This window comes from Physeter macrocephalus, chromosome 16 (assembly GCF_002837175.3).
Source record: "Physeter macrocephalus isolate SW-GA chromosome 16, ASM283717v5, whole genome shotgun sequence".
Lineage (NCBI taxonomy): Eukaryota > Metazoa > Chordata > Mammalia > Artiodactyla > Physeteridae > Physeter > Physeter macrocephalus.
This window is the reverse complement of record NC_041229.1, coordinates 71,304,000-71,320,163: the sequence shown is the minus strand read 5'-3', so window position 1 is coordinate 71,320,163 and position 16,164 is coordinate 71,304,000. Positions and strand designations below refer to the sequence as shown.

The 16,164-nt window shown below is 44.7% G+C and overlaps 1 protein-coding gene and 1 long non-coding RNA gene across 2 annotated transcripts in view; both read left to right on the top strand.

The window, feature by feature from the left end:
- Window positions 1–3,845, top strand: part of LOC114488015 (uncharacterized) — a 22,446-nt gene extending 18,601 nt beyond the window's left edge. The window contains exons 2-3 of the long non-coding RNA XR_003683694.2: window positions 1,918–1,989; window positions 2,710–3,845. This is a non-coding gene — a long non-coding RNA (uncharacterized lncRNA). The remainder of the gene's footprint in view (window positions 1–1,917; window positions 1,990–2,709) is intronic.
- A 6,653-nt stretch (window positions 3,846–10,498) lies between these two features.
- Window positions 10,499–16,164, top strand: part of PLEKHA7 (pleckstrin homology domain containing A7) — a 196,687-nt gene continuing 191,021 nt past the window's right edge. Inside the window, exons 1-3 of the mRNA XM_028500906.1 lie at window positions 10,499–11,043; window positions 11,160–11,236; window positions 11,331–11,388. Coding sequence (XP_028356707.1) covers window positions 10,499–11,043; window positions 11,160–11,236; window positions 11,331–11,388 — 680 coding nt within the window. The remainder of the gene's footprint in view (window positions 11,044–11,159; window positions 11,237–11,330; window positions 11,389–16,164) is intronic.

The following is a 16,164-nucleotide window of genomic DNA, read 5'->3' as shown; positions in this document are numbered from 1 at the left end:
GGGATCCTCCCAGACCGGGGCGCAAACCCGGTTCCCCTGCATCGGCAGGCGGACGCGCAACCACTGCGCCACCAGGGAAGCCCTGAGTTTATTTTTGTATATGGTGTTAGGGAGTGTTCTAATTTCATTCTTTTACATGTAGCTGTCCAGTTTTCCCAGCACCACTTATTGAAGAGGCTGTCTTTGGAAAGAGACTCCACTCTTAAAGGGTGCACACAAAATCACACAAAGCTTGACAGACAAGCAAAAGCTAAGAGTGTAGCACCATGAAACCAGCTCTATAAGAAATGTTAAAGGGACCTCTCTAAGCAGAAAAGAAAAGGCCACAACTAAAAATATGAAAAGTATGAAAGGAAAAATCTCATTGGTAAAGGCAAATATACAGTAAAGATAGTAATCAACCATGTATAAAGCTAGAGGAAGGTTAAAAGACAAAAGTAGTAGACTCATGTATGTCTGCAGTAAGTAGTTAAGGGATCCACAAAACAAAAAGATGTAAAATGTGATGTCAGAAACGGTAAACATGGAGGGGGGATGGAGTAAAAATGCAGAGTTGTAAAAATGCATTAAAACTTAAGAGATCAGCAAGTTAAAATAATCATGTATATATAAAGATTGTTATATATAAACCTCATGGTAACCACAAACCAAAAATCTGTAACAGATATATGCACAAACACAAGAGAAAGGAATCCAAACATAACACTAAAGATAGTCATCAAATCACAAGGGAAGGGAGCAAAAGAAGAAAGGAACAAAAAAGAACTACAAAAACAACCCCAAAATTAACAAAATGGCAATAAGTACATACCACTCTTGGGTATTTATCCAATGAAAACACTAATTAGAAAAGATATATGCACCCCTGTGTTCATTGTAGCATTATTTATAATAGCCGAGAAGCAGCCTAAGTCCCCATCAATAGATGAATGGATAAAGAAGATGTGATATATATATACACACACACAATGGAATGCTACTCAGTCATAAAAAGGAATGAAATCTTGCCATTATTGTCAAAATGGATGGACTTATAGGGTATTAAGTTAAATGAAATAAGTCAGACAGGGAAAGACAAATCTTATATGATTTCATTTATGTGTGGAATCTAAAAAACAAATGAACAAATATAACAAAACAGAAACAGTTACAAATACAGAGAACAAACAGGTGGCTGCCAGAGGGAAGGGGAGCAAGGGAGGAGAGAAATAAGTGAGGGAGATTAACAGGTAGAAATTTCCAGTTGCAAAATAAATGGGTCACAAGTATGAAATGTACATTGTGGGGAATATAGTCAATAATTATGTAATATCTTTGTATGGTGACAGACGGTAACTAGACTTATTGTGATGATCATTTTGAAATGTATAGAAATACTGAATCACTATATTGTATAACAGGAACTAACATAGTGTTGTAGGTCAATTATACTTTAGAAACAGCCTCATAGAAAAGAGATCAGATTTGTGTTTACCAGAGGCACAAAGGGGAACTGGATGAAGGTGATCAAAAGGTACAGACTTCCAGTGGTTAGCACTCCATGCTTTCACTGCCGAGGGCCCGGGTTGGCTCGCTGGTCTGGGAACTAGGATCCTGTAAACCACGTGGCATGGCCAGGAAAAAAAAAAGGTACAAACTTCCATTTATAAGATAAATAAGTACTAAGGATGTAATGTACAACATGATAAAGATAATACACACTGCTGTATGTCATATATGAAAGTTGCAAGTAAAACCTAAGAGTTCTCATCACAAAGGGAAATACTTTTTCTATTTCTTTTATTTTGTGTCTCTATGAGATGATGGATGTTCACTAAACTTATTGTGATAATTACTTCATGATGTATGTAAGTCAAATCATTATGCTGTACACCTTAAACTTATACAGTGCTGTATGTCAATTATATCTCAATAAAGCTGGAAGAAAAAAAAAGGAAAATGCTCAAACAGCACTAGCTGTCCAACTGAAATATAATGTGAGCTGCAAAGGTGAGCCAATATATGTAGCTTTGAATTTGGTAGTAACCACTATTTTAATAATATATTTTACATAACTTAATGTATCCAAAATATTATAACAGCATGTAATCATTATAAACAATTATGAATGAGGTATTTTTCATTTTTTATACTAAGTCTTCAAAATCTGCTCTATATTTTATACTTACAGTACATATCAATTCAGACAATGTAGGCTAGCCATAATTCCCATGGCCAATGGCTGTTTTGGGGTGATGCAGAGCTAGATAATATAAACATTTTTGCTAGTAATTCATTGGATTATGTTACTAGTAATTGCAAGAATTTCTAAATCTTACAAAAACGATTGGAATGCATGCATTGCTTTTATTATTGTTTTTACATTTACAGGTTTAAATTTGAAACCAAGTTGTTATAACACTGACTATCTCTCAGTAAAGCTTTGTGGTTCTTATCATATAGGTTTTACACATATGTTTTGTATATATTTTTTCATTAGGGTTATTCCTAAATTGTTTATATTTTGGCTGCTATTATTATGGGGGAAAGAGTTCAACTGATTATTAAACTATTAATTTTGTGATATTATCTTGGTCCTGAGTTTCTTTATTAATTCTAAGAGTTTAGGGTTGTTCTCCATATTTTAAGGTATTATGCCATATTTTTATTGTCTGCATGAAGATAATTTTATTTCCTTCCCAATACTTAAGTCTTTTATTTCTGTTTCAGGTCTGATTGTATTGGCAAGAACTTCTAAAACAACCTTAAATAATAGCATCACTATAGATATGCTTGTTCTTTTAAAAAAAAATGTTTATTTTCATGAGAATATTTTTAAATGTTTCATTGTTAAAGAATGTGTATGTCTGAGAGATATACTCTCAAAAGAAACATCTGGTTATTGTTAATTTTCTAATACATTTCTTAAACTTTTTATTTTGAGATAATTATAGATTGCAAACAGAAGTTTGCAAAGACAGTAAAGAGGTCCCTATTTACCCTCCACCCATTTCACCAATGGTTACATCTTACATAACTACAGGACAATATCATATCAAAATTAGAAAATTAGTATCGGTACAGGGACTTCCCTGGCGGTCTGATGGTTAAGACTCCCCGCTTCCACTGCAGGGGGCATGGGTTCGATCCCTGGTTGGGGAACTAAGATCCCGCGTGCCCACATGGCGCGGCCAAAAAAAAAGAAAATTAGCATTGGTATAATGTATGTGTACATCATTCTATAGTTTACAGAATACAGACTATATCATTCTGTAGTCATTTTACTGATTTGTGTAACCACCATTGCAATCAAGATACAGAACTATTTCATCACTACAATGATCTCCTTCATGCCACTCTTTTATCCATCTTTCCCCTTCCCATCACCATCCCTCACCCCTTACAACCACTGATGAGTTCTCCATCTCTGTAATTTTTAAAATTTGAGAATGTTATGGAATCATATAATGTGACCTTTTCAGATTGGCTTTTTTTCACTCAGCATAATTCCTTGAGATCCACTCAAGTTGTTGTATATATCAACAGTCTGTTCCTTTTTATTACCAAGTGTATTCCATGGTATAGATGTACCACAGTTTTTAAAACGATTCAGCTACTATAGGACATTTTGTTTGTTTCCAGTTTGGGGCTGTTACAAAAAGCTGCTATGAAAAATCACGTATAAGTTTTTATGTGAACATGTTTAATTTCTCTGGAATGTCCAGGAGTGGGAATGCTGGGACATATGGTAAGTGAATGTTAAGTTTTTTAAGAAACTGCCAAACTATTTTCCAGAATGGCTGTACCATTTCACATTCCCACTAGCAATGTGTGAGAGAGACAGTTTCTCTGCACACTCACCAGCATTTGATAGTCACTATTTTTCATTTTAGATTCTAATATAATTTTAAAAATGAGTGATAGTTTTCTCAAATACATCTTTTGGCATTTATTGAAATAATTTCATGGTATCTCTTATTGGATCTCTTGATGAACTGTATTATTTTATCCATAAATATACATATATATTTTCCTCTCAACATTGCATTTTATTTTGGGGGGGAGAGGATAGGAGTAAGGGGAAGAAAGCAGGGTCCCACTGGAGTCTCCAAAGTGTATGAAACTAGTAGTATAAGGATGGGATGAGATGGCCAGGCAGATTAGGTAGAAGGCCCCCAAGATTCTTTTTTCTACTGATTTCTGTAATCTAATGAAAATATGACATATGTAATTGCCTAGCGCATGGTATTCAATAAATGTCAGTTGCCTTTTCTAGCAGGGTTCTCTACGGGCTAGGTTGTACCTAGACACCATCATCTTTCTCCTTTCAGGGAATGAAGGTCACCTAGAAAACTAGGCAATTAAAAGCACAGCACAGTTTGGGTAATGTAGTTGGCTGGCTGGCTTAGTGTGTGGTCTGTCTTCCCATCCTCCTCACTCTACTGGGCCAGGGAGGGGCTAAGAGTACAGTTTCCCCAGTGGCTGTGCAGGGGACTCGCCAGCTTGTCCTAGCAGATTCATGTGGAGGGCTGTGGGCTGCAGTGCTCTAATGCACAGTCATCTCTTTTTGATGTTGATAATTGTACAGAAAAAAAGCAGACATGCATGCTGATTTCGCCAGCTGTCTTCAGGATCTCAATAGCCTTGCTGTGCTTGATATCTTGGAAATCCACATTGTTCACATCTAGGACTTGGCCCCTTTCTGAAGTCCTGCTCAGTGTACATCAGAGTCAGAAATCACCTTGGAGATGAAGATGCCTTGCTGGCAGGCCCTTCCTACTGAGATTTGAAATCCCAACTGAGCTCTAGGGGCTTTTTAAAAAATATGTATTTATTTTGGCTGTGCTGGGTCTAGTTGCAGCACATGGTATCTTCATTGCGGCATGCAGGATCTTTCATTGAGGTGCGCAGGCTTCTATAGTTGTGGCGCGTGGGCTTAGTTGCCCCGCGGCATGTGGGATCTTAGTTCCCTGACCAGGGATCAAACCCGTGCCCCCTGCAGTGGAAGCGGGGAGTCTTAACCACTGGACCACCAGGGAAGTCCCCCTCTGCCCATTTTTTTTTTTTTTTTTAATTTTTGGCTGCATTGGGTCTTCGTTGCTGCACGTGGGCTTTCTCTAGTTGGGGTGAGTGGGGGCTACTCTTTGTTGCGGTGCGCAGGCTTCTCATTGTGGTGGCTTCTCTTGTTGCGGAGCACGGGCCCTAGGCACACAGGCTTCAGTAGTTGTGGCTTGCGGGCTCTAGAGCGCAGGCTCAGTTGTTGTGGCGCATGGGCTTAGCTGCTCTGCGGTATGTGGGATCTTCCCAGCCCAGGGCTCAAACCCATGTCCCCTGCATTGGCAGGCGGATTCTTAGCTGCTGCGCCACCAGGGAAGCCCCCCTCTGCCCATTTTTAATTGGATTGTTTTTGGTTACCGAGTTGTAGGAGTTCCTTATTTTGGATATTAACCCTTTATCAGATGTATGATTTGCAAATACTTTCTTCCATTCTGTACGTTGCCTTTTCACTTTGTTGACTGTTTCTTTGCAGAAGCTTTTAGTTTAATGTAGCCTCATTTATTTTTGCTTTTGTTGCTTATGCATTTGGTATCATATATAAAAAATCATTGCCAAGACCAGTGTCAAGGAGCTTTTTTTCCTATGTTCTCTTCTAGTTTTATGTTTTCAGGTCTTATGTTTAAGTCTTTAATCCATTTGAGTTAATTTTTGTGAGTGGTGTAAGATAGGGGTCCAATTTCATTCTTCTGGGTGTGACCATCCAGTTTTCCCATTTATTGAAGAGACTATCCTTTCCCCATTGAATATTCTTGGCTCCCTTGTCAAATATCAGTTGATAGCTTTTGTGAGGGTTTATTTCTGGGCTCTCTATTCTGTTCCACTGGTTTACATATCTATTTTTATGCCAGTACCATACTGTTTTGATTACTGTAGCTTTGTAGTATAGTTTGAAACCAGAAAGTATGATGCCTCTAGCTTTGTTCTTCTTTCTCAGGATGACTTTGGCTAGTCAGGGTCTTTTTTGGTACCATATGAATTTTATTTCATTTTATTATGATTATTTTTTTTGGCTGTGTCGGGTCTTAGTTGCAGCATGCAGGATCTTTTGTTTCGGCACACCCAGTCTCTTCGTTGCAGCACTTGGGCTTCTCTCTAGTTGTGGTGTGTGGGTTTTCTCTCTCTAGTTGTGGCATGCGGGCTCCAGGTTGCACGGGCTCTGTAGTTGTGGTGCACGGGCTCCAGAGAGCATGGGCTCTATAGTTTGCGGCATGTGGGCTCTCTCATTAAGGTGCGCAAGCTCAGTAGTTGTGGTGTGCGGGCTTAGTTGCCCCGCGGCATGTGGGATCTTAATTCCCCAATCAGGGATCGAGTCCGTGTCCCTTGTATTGGAAGGCAGATTCTTTACTGCTGGACCACCAGGGAAGTCCCCCATATGAATTTTATTTTTAACTTTTTTTGAATATTTTCTTTTTTAATTTATTTTTTATAGAACTGTAGTTGAATTACAATGTTGTGTTAATTACTGCTGTATAGCAAAGTGACTTAGTTATACATATATATATATTCTTTTTCATATTCTTTTCCATTATGGTTTATCACAGGATATTGAATATAGTTCCCTGTGCTGTACAGTAGGACCTTGTTTATCCATTCTATATATACCAGTTTGCATCTGCTAATCCCAAACTCCCACTCCTATCCTCTTCCTCTCCCCCTCCCCCTTGGCAACCACCAGTCTGTTCTCTATGTCCCTGATTCTGTTTCATTGATTGGTTCATTTGTGTCTTATTTTAGATTCTACATATAAGTGATATCATATGGTATTTGTCTTTCTCTTTCTTACTTACTTTGCTTAGTATGATAATCTCTAGGTCCATCCATGTTGCTGCATATGGCTTTATTTCATTCTTTTTAATGGCCGAGTAACATTCCATTATATATAAACACCACATCTTCTTTATCCATTCATCCGTCACTGGACATTTAGGTTGTTTCCAAGTCTTGGCTATTGTAAATAGTGTTGCTATGAACATAGGGGTGCATGTATCTTTTCAAATTATAGTTTTATCAGGGTATATGCCCAGGAGTTGGATTGCTGAATCATATGTCAACTCTATTTTTAGTTCTTTGAGGAATGTACATACTGTTTTCCATAGTGGCTGTACCAATTTACATTCCAACAGCGTAAGAGGGTTCCCTTTTCTCCACGCCCTCTCCAGCATTTATTATTTGTAGCTCATTAAGTTTCCTTAAAACAGGGCTATTTTTAAAAATAAATTTTTTTATTTTTGGCGTTGGGTCTTCATTGCTGCACGTGGGCTTTCTCTAGTTGTGGTGAGCAGGGGCTTCTCTTCGTTGCAGTGTGTGGGCTTCTCATTGAGGTGGCTTCTCTTGTTGCAGAGCATGGGCTCTAGGTGTGCAGGCTTCAGTAGTTGTGGCACGTGGGCTCAGTAGTTGTAGTGCACGGGCTCAGTTGCTCCTTAGCATGTGGGATCTTCCCGGACCAGGGCTCGGACCCGTGTCCCTTGCATTGGCAGGCAGATTCTTGACCACTGTGCCACCAGGGAAGTCCCTAAACAGAGCTATTTTGAATTATTTACTGGGTAAATGGCATATCTCCATGTCTGTGGGATTGGTAACTGGAAGATTATTGTGATCCTTTGGTGGTGTCATGTTTCACTGATTTTTCATGTTCCTTGAAGTTTTGTGTTGCTGTCTTTGCATTTGAAAGAGTATCTCCCTCCTCTAGTATTTACTAACTGCCCTTTTCAATGCATCCAAACTTGTATTTTTTTGCTCCAGTGGTGTGCTGGAACTTTACACCAAACCTGGACTTCCACAAAGACCCTCTTGTCTGCGGGTGATTTTCTAAGACAGTGTTTGCCACGGCCCCTAGATGTGTCTGAGAGGGGCTGCAGTTGGTTCGTGGGCCCCTCAGGGTCCACAGCTGGGACCAAGGTTTGTATGTCTATTGCCTGAAATGTGTGGGTGAGACTCCTCCTGGGTCCCTTGGCATATGGTGCTGGATCCCACAGCTCCTATAAAAGCACTCTTGTCCATGGATGGATGCCATATTGTTGTTGTTGAAGGCAGGACACAAATTAAGGGTATCTTATTCAGCCATGATGCACCTATATATTAATAGCAGCATACCACATACACAGTTCTGCGTTTTGCATTTCACTTAATATATCAGAGAGTATTCCATACCAGTACATAGAGATCTACCTCATTCTTTTTAACAGCTGCATAGCAACCCATTGTAGGAGTATGACATAATTTAACCCATTTAAAAAAATTGAGGTGTAATTGACATATAACATTATATTAGTTCCAGGCATACAACATAATGATTCAATATTTGTATATATTGCAAAACAACACCACAATAAATCTGGTTAATATCTGTCACCATACAAATCCATTTTGGGGGGATAGACACTTAGGTTGTTTCTGGTCTTTTGTAACTATTGACAGTGTTGCAGTGAATACTCTTGTACACATGTCTTTGTGCCCCTGTGTGAGCATTAATGTAGGATACATTTCTAGTAGAAGAATTGCTAGGTCAAAAGATATATGCATTTAAATTATAATAGCTGTTGCCAAATTGCCTTCAATGAGACAACTATTTTATAGTCCCACCAACAATGAACAAGAATGTCTTTCTCTACAGAGTGATTTTTGCCAATCTGATACTAAAAAATCTTACCTTAATTTTAATCTGCATTCCTCCTATTATGAGGGTGTTGAATATTCTTTCATTTGTTTAAAAGTATCATTTTTCTGGGCTTCCCTGGTGGTGCATTCGTTGAGAATCCGCCTGCCAATGCAGGGGATACGGGTTCCATCCCTGGTCCGGGAAGATCCCACATGCCACGGAGCAACTAAGCCCGTGTGCCACAACTACTGAAACTGCATGCTGCAACTACTGAAACCCATGCACCTAGAGCCCATGCTCTGCAACAAGAGGAGCCACCACAGTAAGAAGCCCACTCGCCACAACTAGAGAAAGCCCGCTTGCAGCAACGAAGACCCAGTGCAGCCAAAAATAAACAAATTTATAAAAAAAAAAGTATGACTTTTCTATGAACTGTGTGTTCATGTCCTTTGCCCACTTAATGCATTCTTTTAAATTAATGTTTAACAACAAAGATACTACTCTCCCCTTGTAATTTGCTCAAGAATCTCCTCAAAGGGAGGAGGCCTCTCGGACAGGTGTTCAAGGTCCTCCACAATCACAGCTCCCTCTTTTTAACTCAGATGGGCCTCCTTCCCGAACACCACTGTCTGTTCCTAAGGAAGGTCACCTTTATGGTCTCCTCAACATCCCATACCCCTTCCACAATCCCATGTTTGCTCTCTCATCCCTCTCCTCTGGGATGCGTTCTTCCCTGTCAAATCTGACCAGTCCTTCAGGGTCCAGCCAAATTCCACGTGTCTGGGGCGTATTCCTTCCTTCCTTCCTTTCCTTTCTTTCCTCTATAGTTGATTTACAATGTTGTGTTAGTTTTTGCTGTACAGGAAAGTGAATCAGTTATACATATATCCACTCTTTTTTAGATACTTTTCCCAATATAGGTCATTACAGAGTATTGAGTAAAGTGCTATACAGTAGGTTCTTATTAGTGGGGCGCCTTTCTGAATCTAGCCTACAGTCTCACTTTCATGTGAGCTGCATCCCACCAACTACCTCCTATGTCCCTCAAAGGCTGGACCTGACATCTCCCAGAGCCCAGCTTCCTCTCTGTCCATGCTCAGTGTGCAGGGATGTCAGGGTAGAGTGTTTTTCATGCACGCAAGCCACATTTATTGACTATATATATGAGTTAGGCACTGTTCCAGGCACTGGGGATATGGCAGTGAGTGAGACAGAACAAGGCCCCTCCTCTCATCCGGCTGACATTTTACTGGTGTGTTTGTGTATGTGTGATAATGTACAACAAAAAGGCAATAAACAAACACAAATAATGTCAACTAAGTGACAGAAGTAAAGGAATAGTGAGTGGAGGAGGGGAAGGGTCTCCTTTAGACAGTGAGGTCAGGGGAGGGATCCCCCAGGAGCTGAGATAAGACCAAAGACTGAGAAGGCTCCAGCCATGCAAAGAAGCTTCCAGAGCCCCCACTTCAACCCCCGACCCCGCCCCCCGCCCCGCCTGGAGGGTCTGTTCTTCTAAAGATGGATGAGATGCAGCACAGCTCTCAGCACCTGTCTGTCACTTGACAAGAATTGAAGGCAGAGACCTGTTATTCCTTCCAACTTCAGGGCTATGTGTTGGTGTGTCGGGGGAGGACCTGCACCCTCCTGCTTCATACGCCAGCTGCAAACTTGGGAAAATGAAATCATGGCTGACCTGGGATTAACAGAGCACCTATACGTGCCCGGGTCCAGTTAAGCCTTTACGCCACTGTTATTTCATTTAATCTACAGAACAATCCCATGTAGTATTTATTACTAACTTTATTTTACAGAGGAAGAAACCGAGGCTTGGAGGGAATATGGAAGTAACCTGTTGAGGTTTACATGGTTCAGAAAAAAGTACAGTTCCTGGAGAGAGTTGTGTCGTGGGGGTCCGGTGGGGTTTACAGGCGCATTCGGGGAGCACCCTGTCTCAGGAGTTGGCCCGCCGCGCCCCGAAGGCGGCCCCCGCCCTGCTCGAGTCTCGCGGCCTCAGGGGCCAAGGGGCGCGCGGCGGGCTGGGGGCGGGGAAGGCGCGGGGACAAAGGCCGCGGCTACCGCGCTGGGCTGGGCGGGTGCAGCGGCGAACTCCCGCGGGGGTGCCGGGACTCTGCCAGCCCGGGCCCTGGCCGCCGCACGCCCGCGTCCCGAGGAGCCAGCGCCGCAATGGAGCGCCCGGGGGCGCAGTCCAGGCCCGAGCGGGCCGAGCCCGCCGGCACGCCGCCCGCACCGCCCCCTCCCCCGCCTCCGCCCCCTCCCTCCCTCTCCGTGGCAGCCGCGGCTACTCAGTGCGCGGCGAACATGGCGGCGGCGGCGGCGGTCGGGCGGGACACTTTACCTGAGCACTGGTCCTACGGCGTGTGCCGGGACGGCCGCGTCTTCTTCATCAAGTGCGGCACGGGAAAGCGGGGACGCGGGCTGGGGCGCGGGCCGGGCGGGGGTGCGGGGCCGGGCGAGCGACCCCAGAGCGGCGGCGGCGCTAACAGGTGCATCTCTCTCTCCGCAGCGACCAGCTCCGCTGCACGACCTGGCTACACCCGCGCACCGGGGAACCCGTCAACTCCGGCCACATGATCCGCTCAGGTGGGCGCCGGGCCGGCTGGGTGGGGCCCTTGGGTGAGGGGGTCGTGCGCTTGGGTGGCCCAAGTTTGACCGGACTTTTCTGGCGTTTCCACAGACCTGCCCCGCGGCTGGGAGGAGGGCTTCACGGAGGAGGGCGCCAGTTACTTCATCGAGTGAGTGACGGGGGCGCCGCGCCTTCACCTGTGCCTCGGGGTCCAACCCCTTTCCCGCCGCGCCGCCGCCCCCCTCCTCCCGCGCGGGTCCGGCGAGTTGGCGCGCACTGCGCCGCGGCCGCTCTCATGTGGGCTATTTTGTGCCTGAGTTGTGTGGCGGGCTCCAGGCGGAGGCGAGGCGGGGGCCGCATCTCCGCAGGGGGACCCGGGCGGGGGTCCGGTATCCGGCCCGATGCGGGCGCCGGGGCTTCAAACTGCGTCCGGGACGCGGCGATTGGGCGGGATTGGGGCGCTGGTGTGAGGGGTCGGACACACCTCCGCCCTGGGGTCTCGGGCTGCGCGGAGTCTGGCGGGTTCCGGGGCCGGGATGGCCCGGGGTGGGGAGAGCAGAAGTAGGGGTTCTGACCCGGGTCCGGCAACTGGGGTTGGGGGGGCTGGGGAAAGAGACGAACGGCATTTCGTTTGGGGGACTTCCTCTTCGGCCACGTTGTCCGGGATGGTGGTGGAAAGTCGGCACCGCAGCCCCACTTCTCCAAAGCGCGGGCCTGCGGGGGAGCGGTGGGGCTGGGGAGGGGAACCGGTCAGCCAATAGCATTACTCGAACACTTGGTGTCTTCAGCTGGCGCTTTACCGGGACTATCACTCCTGCCTCTGCTAGTCAATCAGTGGCTTTTCCGCAGAAGCTCGGGAGCCTTGCCCCAGTCGTCAGGTACCCGAGACCTAGGTCTGTAGAAATGAAATCGAGGGGCAGTGAGTTAAGGCGCCGTTCTGACGCTAACACTAGTATAGTCTTTAATTTCCCACTCTGGGCGTGTACCTGGGTTGCAGCGTTTCTCTGCAACCCTCTGCCTGCTCGCAGGTGAGCTCCATGAGGTCAGAAACTGCTTTTGATCCTTTGCCCCAGTGCCTGGCACAGAGTAGGCACTCGGTAAATGTTTGTTCACTGAATGAATAAACTAGGCAAAGGATAGAGGTTGGTGTATTTTGGGGGACTGTGAGTCAGAATTCCGTTCTTCACCAACTAAAACACTGCTAGTCAGTAGTGGAGCAGCATATTCGAAGCTCAGATGGTCCCAGAACATCCCAGAGCCTCCCTCCCGGTTTGGGCTCTGACAGATGGTTGAAATCTTGATGGATGAGATTTATAGAAATGAGCACTAGCCCTGTGATGGTGGTTCTGCTCTCCTACCTCACATTTGTATTTGAGAGAGAAGTTGGGGAGCTGGCTGGGACCTCAAACCTCTTGGTCAGTGGGCCTCTCTGGCTCATAACTGCATCCATTGATGTTATTAGATTTCTCCTGTGTACCACACATTGTTGTAAGCATTGGGACTACAGAACTGAAGAGGCAGACACTGGTCGGGAGCTCGGGGAGCTTGCAATTGAGTGGGGGAGGGGAGGAAGCAGAAAAATAAGGGAAAAAACAAACAAGAATAATGTCAGATAGTGGTAACTACTATGCAGAAAATTAAAATAAGATGATGTGATAAGTAACTGGGTGGTTTGGTTGGATTGGGAGGTTAGTGTTGATGTTTCTGAATAGGTGACATTTAAGGTAAAATTTGAATGACGAGAAAGAGCCATCCTTGTGTGGATGAGGTGGCAGAGCATTTCCGGAAGAGAGAAACTACCAGTGGAAGGGCTTTAAGGTGCGAAAGAGCTTCGAGTTCAAGGAGCAGAAAGGCCGGTGTGTCTGGAATGTGGTGAACAGGGGAGAAGGTGGCAGGACAAGAGGTTACAGACGAGAGAGAGCTGAATGGTACAGAGCTTTGTGAGCCAGGGTAAGGAGTGACACGAATGATTTACTTTTTAATTTTTTTTTTTGGCGGCTTGCAGGATCTTAGTTCCCCGACCAGGGATCGAACCTGGGCCCCGGGAGTGAAAGCTCTGAGTCCTAACCACTCGATTGGCAGGAAATTACCTGATTTACATTTTCAGAATGGTCTCTCTGCCTGTTCTAGAGTGGGCTGTAGGTGGGCAATTGTAAGGATAGTAGTAGGAGGCTATTGCTGTAGTCCAGGCAAGCATCATTGATGGCCTGACTGAGGGTGGTAGGTAGCATCGGAGCTGGAGAGAAGTGGTCAGATTCAGGCTTGGTGACTGGGTTGCAGTCTGCGAGAGAAGGAAAAGGGTCAGAGATGACTCCCAGGGGCTTGAGCACCTGAGTGGATGGTGCTCATATCATTGAGATGGGAAGGCCGGGAGGAGCAGGTTTGGGGTGGGGGAGAGCATGAGATCTTGTTGTGCCATGTTACATTGAGATGTGAATATATCAATTAGTCAGATGTGCGAATCTGAGCCCAGGAAAGAGAGAGGACTGGAGATATACATTTGGGTATTATTATAGGTGTTATTCAAGGCCACAGGATTAGGTGAAATCACCTAAGAAAAGAGTGTAGATAGAAAAGATGACCTAAGCCTTGGGACAGAGCAGCATTTGGAGATTGGCAAAAGAGAAGGACTGAGAAGGAAGGAGAAAACCCAGGAGAATGAGGGCGCCCAGAAGCCTGAAGGACAAATCCTGAGTGGAACAGGTGGAAGAGAACACATGGGGTAAGGAAATGGAGTCAGTTAAGTATAGGTGAATATTTCAGGTGATTTTGTTACAGAGTGGAGTTGAGGAACTAGCTGAGAACTGGAGAGGATGTACATTTGGAGGCGGGTGTTTTTTTTTAGAGGGAGATTGTAGAGCATGTTTTGTTTGGATGGGAATGATCCAGAAGAGATGGAGAAATAGATGATGCAGGAAAGAGATGGGACAATTACTGGAGCAGTGTTTCAGAGAAGGTAGGAGGAAAGGCATCCAGGGCTTAAGTCTCACTGGTTTCAGATGGGAACAGGGCATTTCATCCATTTGTGGAAAGGAAGGGCTGAGTGTCAGAACTGATGTAAGGAGGTTGATAAGGTTGGTGAGGGGAGAGGTGGGTGTTCCTGTCTGATAGTTTCGGTCTTTTTCATGAGGTACTAGGCAAAGTCTTGGGTTGGGGGACTTGAGGGGTGTGTAGGATTCTATAGGCCATAGTCACAGCCTCCCCACCTTCCTGTCTTTTGCTGACTCTTCTATGGTAACTGTGTGTCAAGTCCCTGGTGCTCATCTTACAGCAAGCTTTGGCTCCCTACCCCCCCAGGGCCTTGGCTGTGTCCTCCCAGGCCTAGGGGAAAGCAGTATGTGACAGTTTCCCCACGCTCAAAGGTGAACCATGTGGGGAAGCTGAGACCCTGTGGCAGCTGATTATATTTCCTACCTCCCGTGACAATTTCTTGAGAGACTTAAGGGTTTGGGAATAATTGTTCTCCTTTTCCCCAAAAAATGTTTTGCTTCACTCTGCTTTCTTAGATTTGCTACAAGCATTTCTGAGTGTTCAATTTTTTTTTTTTTGGTCTTCCTCTAATAGGGCTTAGTTAGAGGGACAAAGCATTGGCACAGCTGCTTTTATTTTCCCCAGTGGATCCTCGGACCAGAGAGTTGTGTGAGGTTTTCAGGATGCATCAGTTGCTCCTGATATTTAGCAAGTGTTTGAATACTTTCCAGAGAAAAATTTCTTGAAGCAGAAAACCTTGAGCTAAGGCAGGTGGATTTTAGTTTTGATTTCTGCACTTTTGGTTCATTTTTGGATTAACTTGGGACAAACATGGTTCTCCCAACTCTAGACTAGGTGATGCTGATATCTCCTAAGAAGACTTCCTGTACTTTAAAACCTCTTTACTTTCCCATGAGTCTCTTAGCTAGGTAACAAGTTATGATAATTATCGTGATAATAGTGTCATTAACAGCAACAGCAATTGTAATTATGTAATAATTACAACGATTATGTAATAGCTTCATCTTTCTGAGTCCTTGAAGAATGGCAGGAACTGTTTTATAGCTATTATCTGACTTAATTCTCACAACAACTTGATGAGGTAGGAACTGTTACTAGTCCCATTTTACCGATGTGGAATCTTGTGTAATCCTGGGCATTCGGGCAGCAAAGGCAGTCGGCTTTCTCCAGTACCTTTTCTTATCTGATCCTTCTAACAGTCCCTAGAAGCAGCAGATCGGGAATTACCCATTTTTCAGATGATGAAACTCAGATTCATGAAGGTTCATGATTTGGCCGAAGTGTTAGAGCTGGGACTAGACCGTAGGTCTTCACGGTCACCATGGTAGTGGAGGTGGCTCCTACCCCAGATCACAGGTGAGAGCCAGCGTTGATACTTGAAGGAGCCCGTGTGCCACTGCTCCGAGTCAAGCTGCCCAGGGCTCACGTGGCCACACCTCTTCTTTGTTTTGCTGGGGATTGAAGTGCCTTGGAAGGGCAGCAGCCCTGGTGTCCTATGCTGTCTGCTGGTGGTGCATGTCTCTGATTAGTAAGAAGTGGAAGACATTAATTTTTTTTTTTTGCACCGCGTGGCTATCAGGAACTTAGTTTCCTGACCAGGGATCAAACCCATGCCCCCTGCAGTTGGAAGCATGGAGTCCTAACCACTGGACCTCCAGGGAATTCCCCATTATTACTTAGTAAAAACAGTTTGTCAGACACAGCCTTTTCAAACATGAAACCCATGAGGGAAAAGTTCTAGAAGAGACCTTGGGAGCTAGAGTGTTACAGTGGGCTGGGCTTCAGGATTTCATGAAACCCTGTGGGTTGGGTTCTCCCTACAGCAGGCTTTGAATAGATCTTGAGTCAATAAGGAGGATGAATGGCAGAGAGGAGGGGTCTTGCCTCCTCTGAGACTTTGGTGCCCAGCCCAGCACTGGGCACTGAGTAGGCATTTGGTATTTATTGAAGTAGA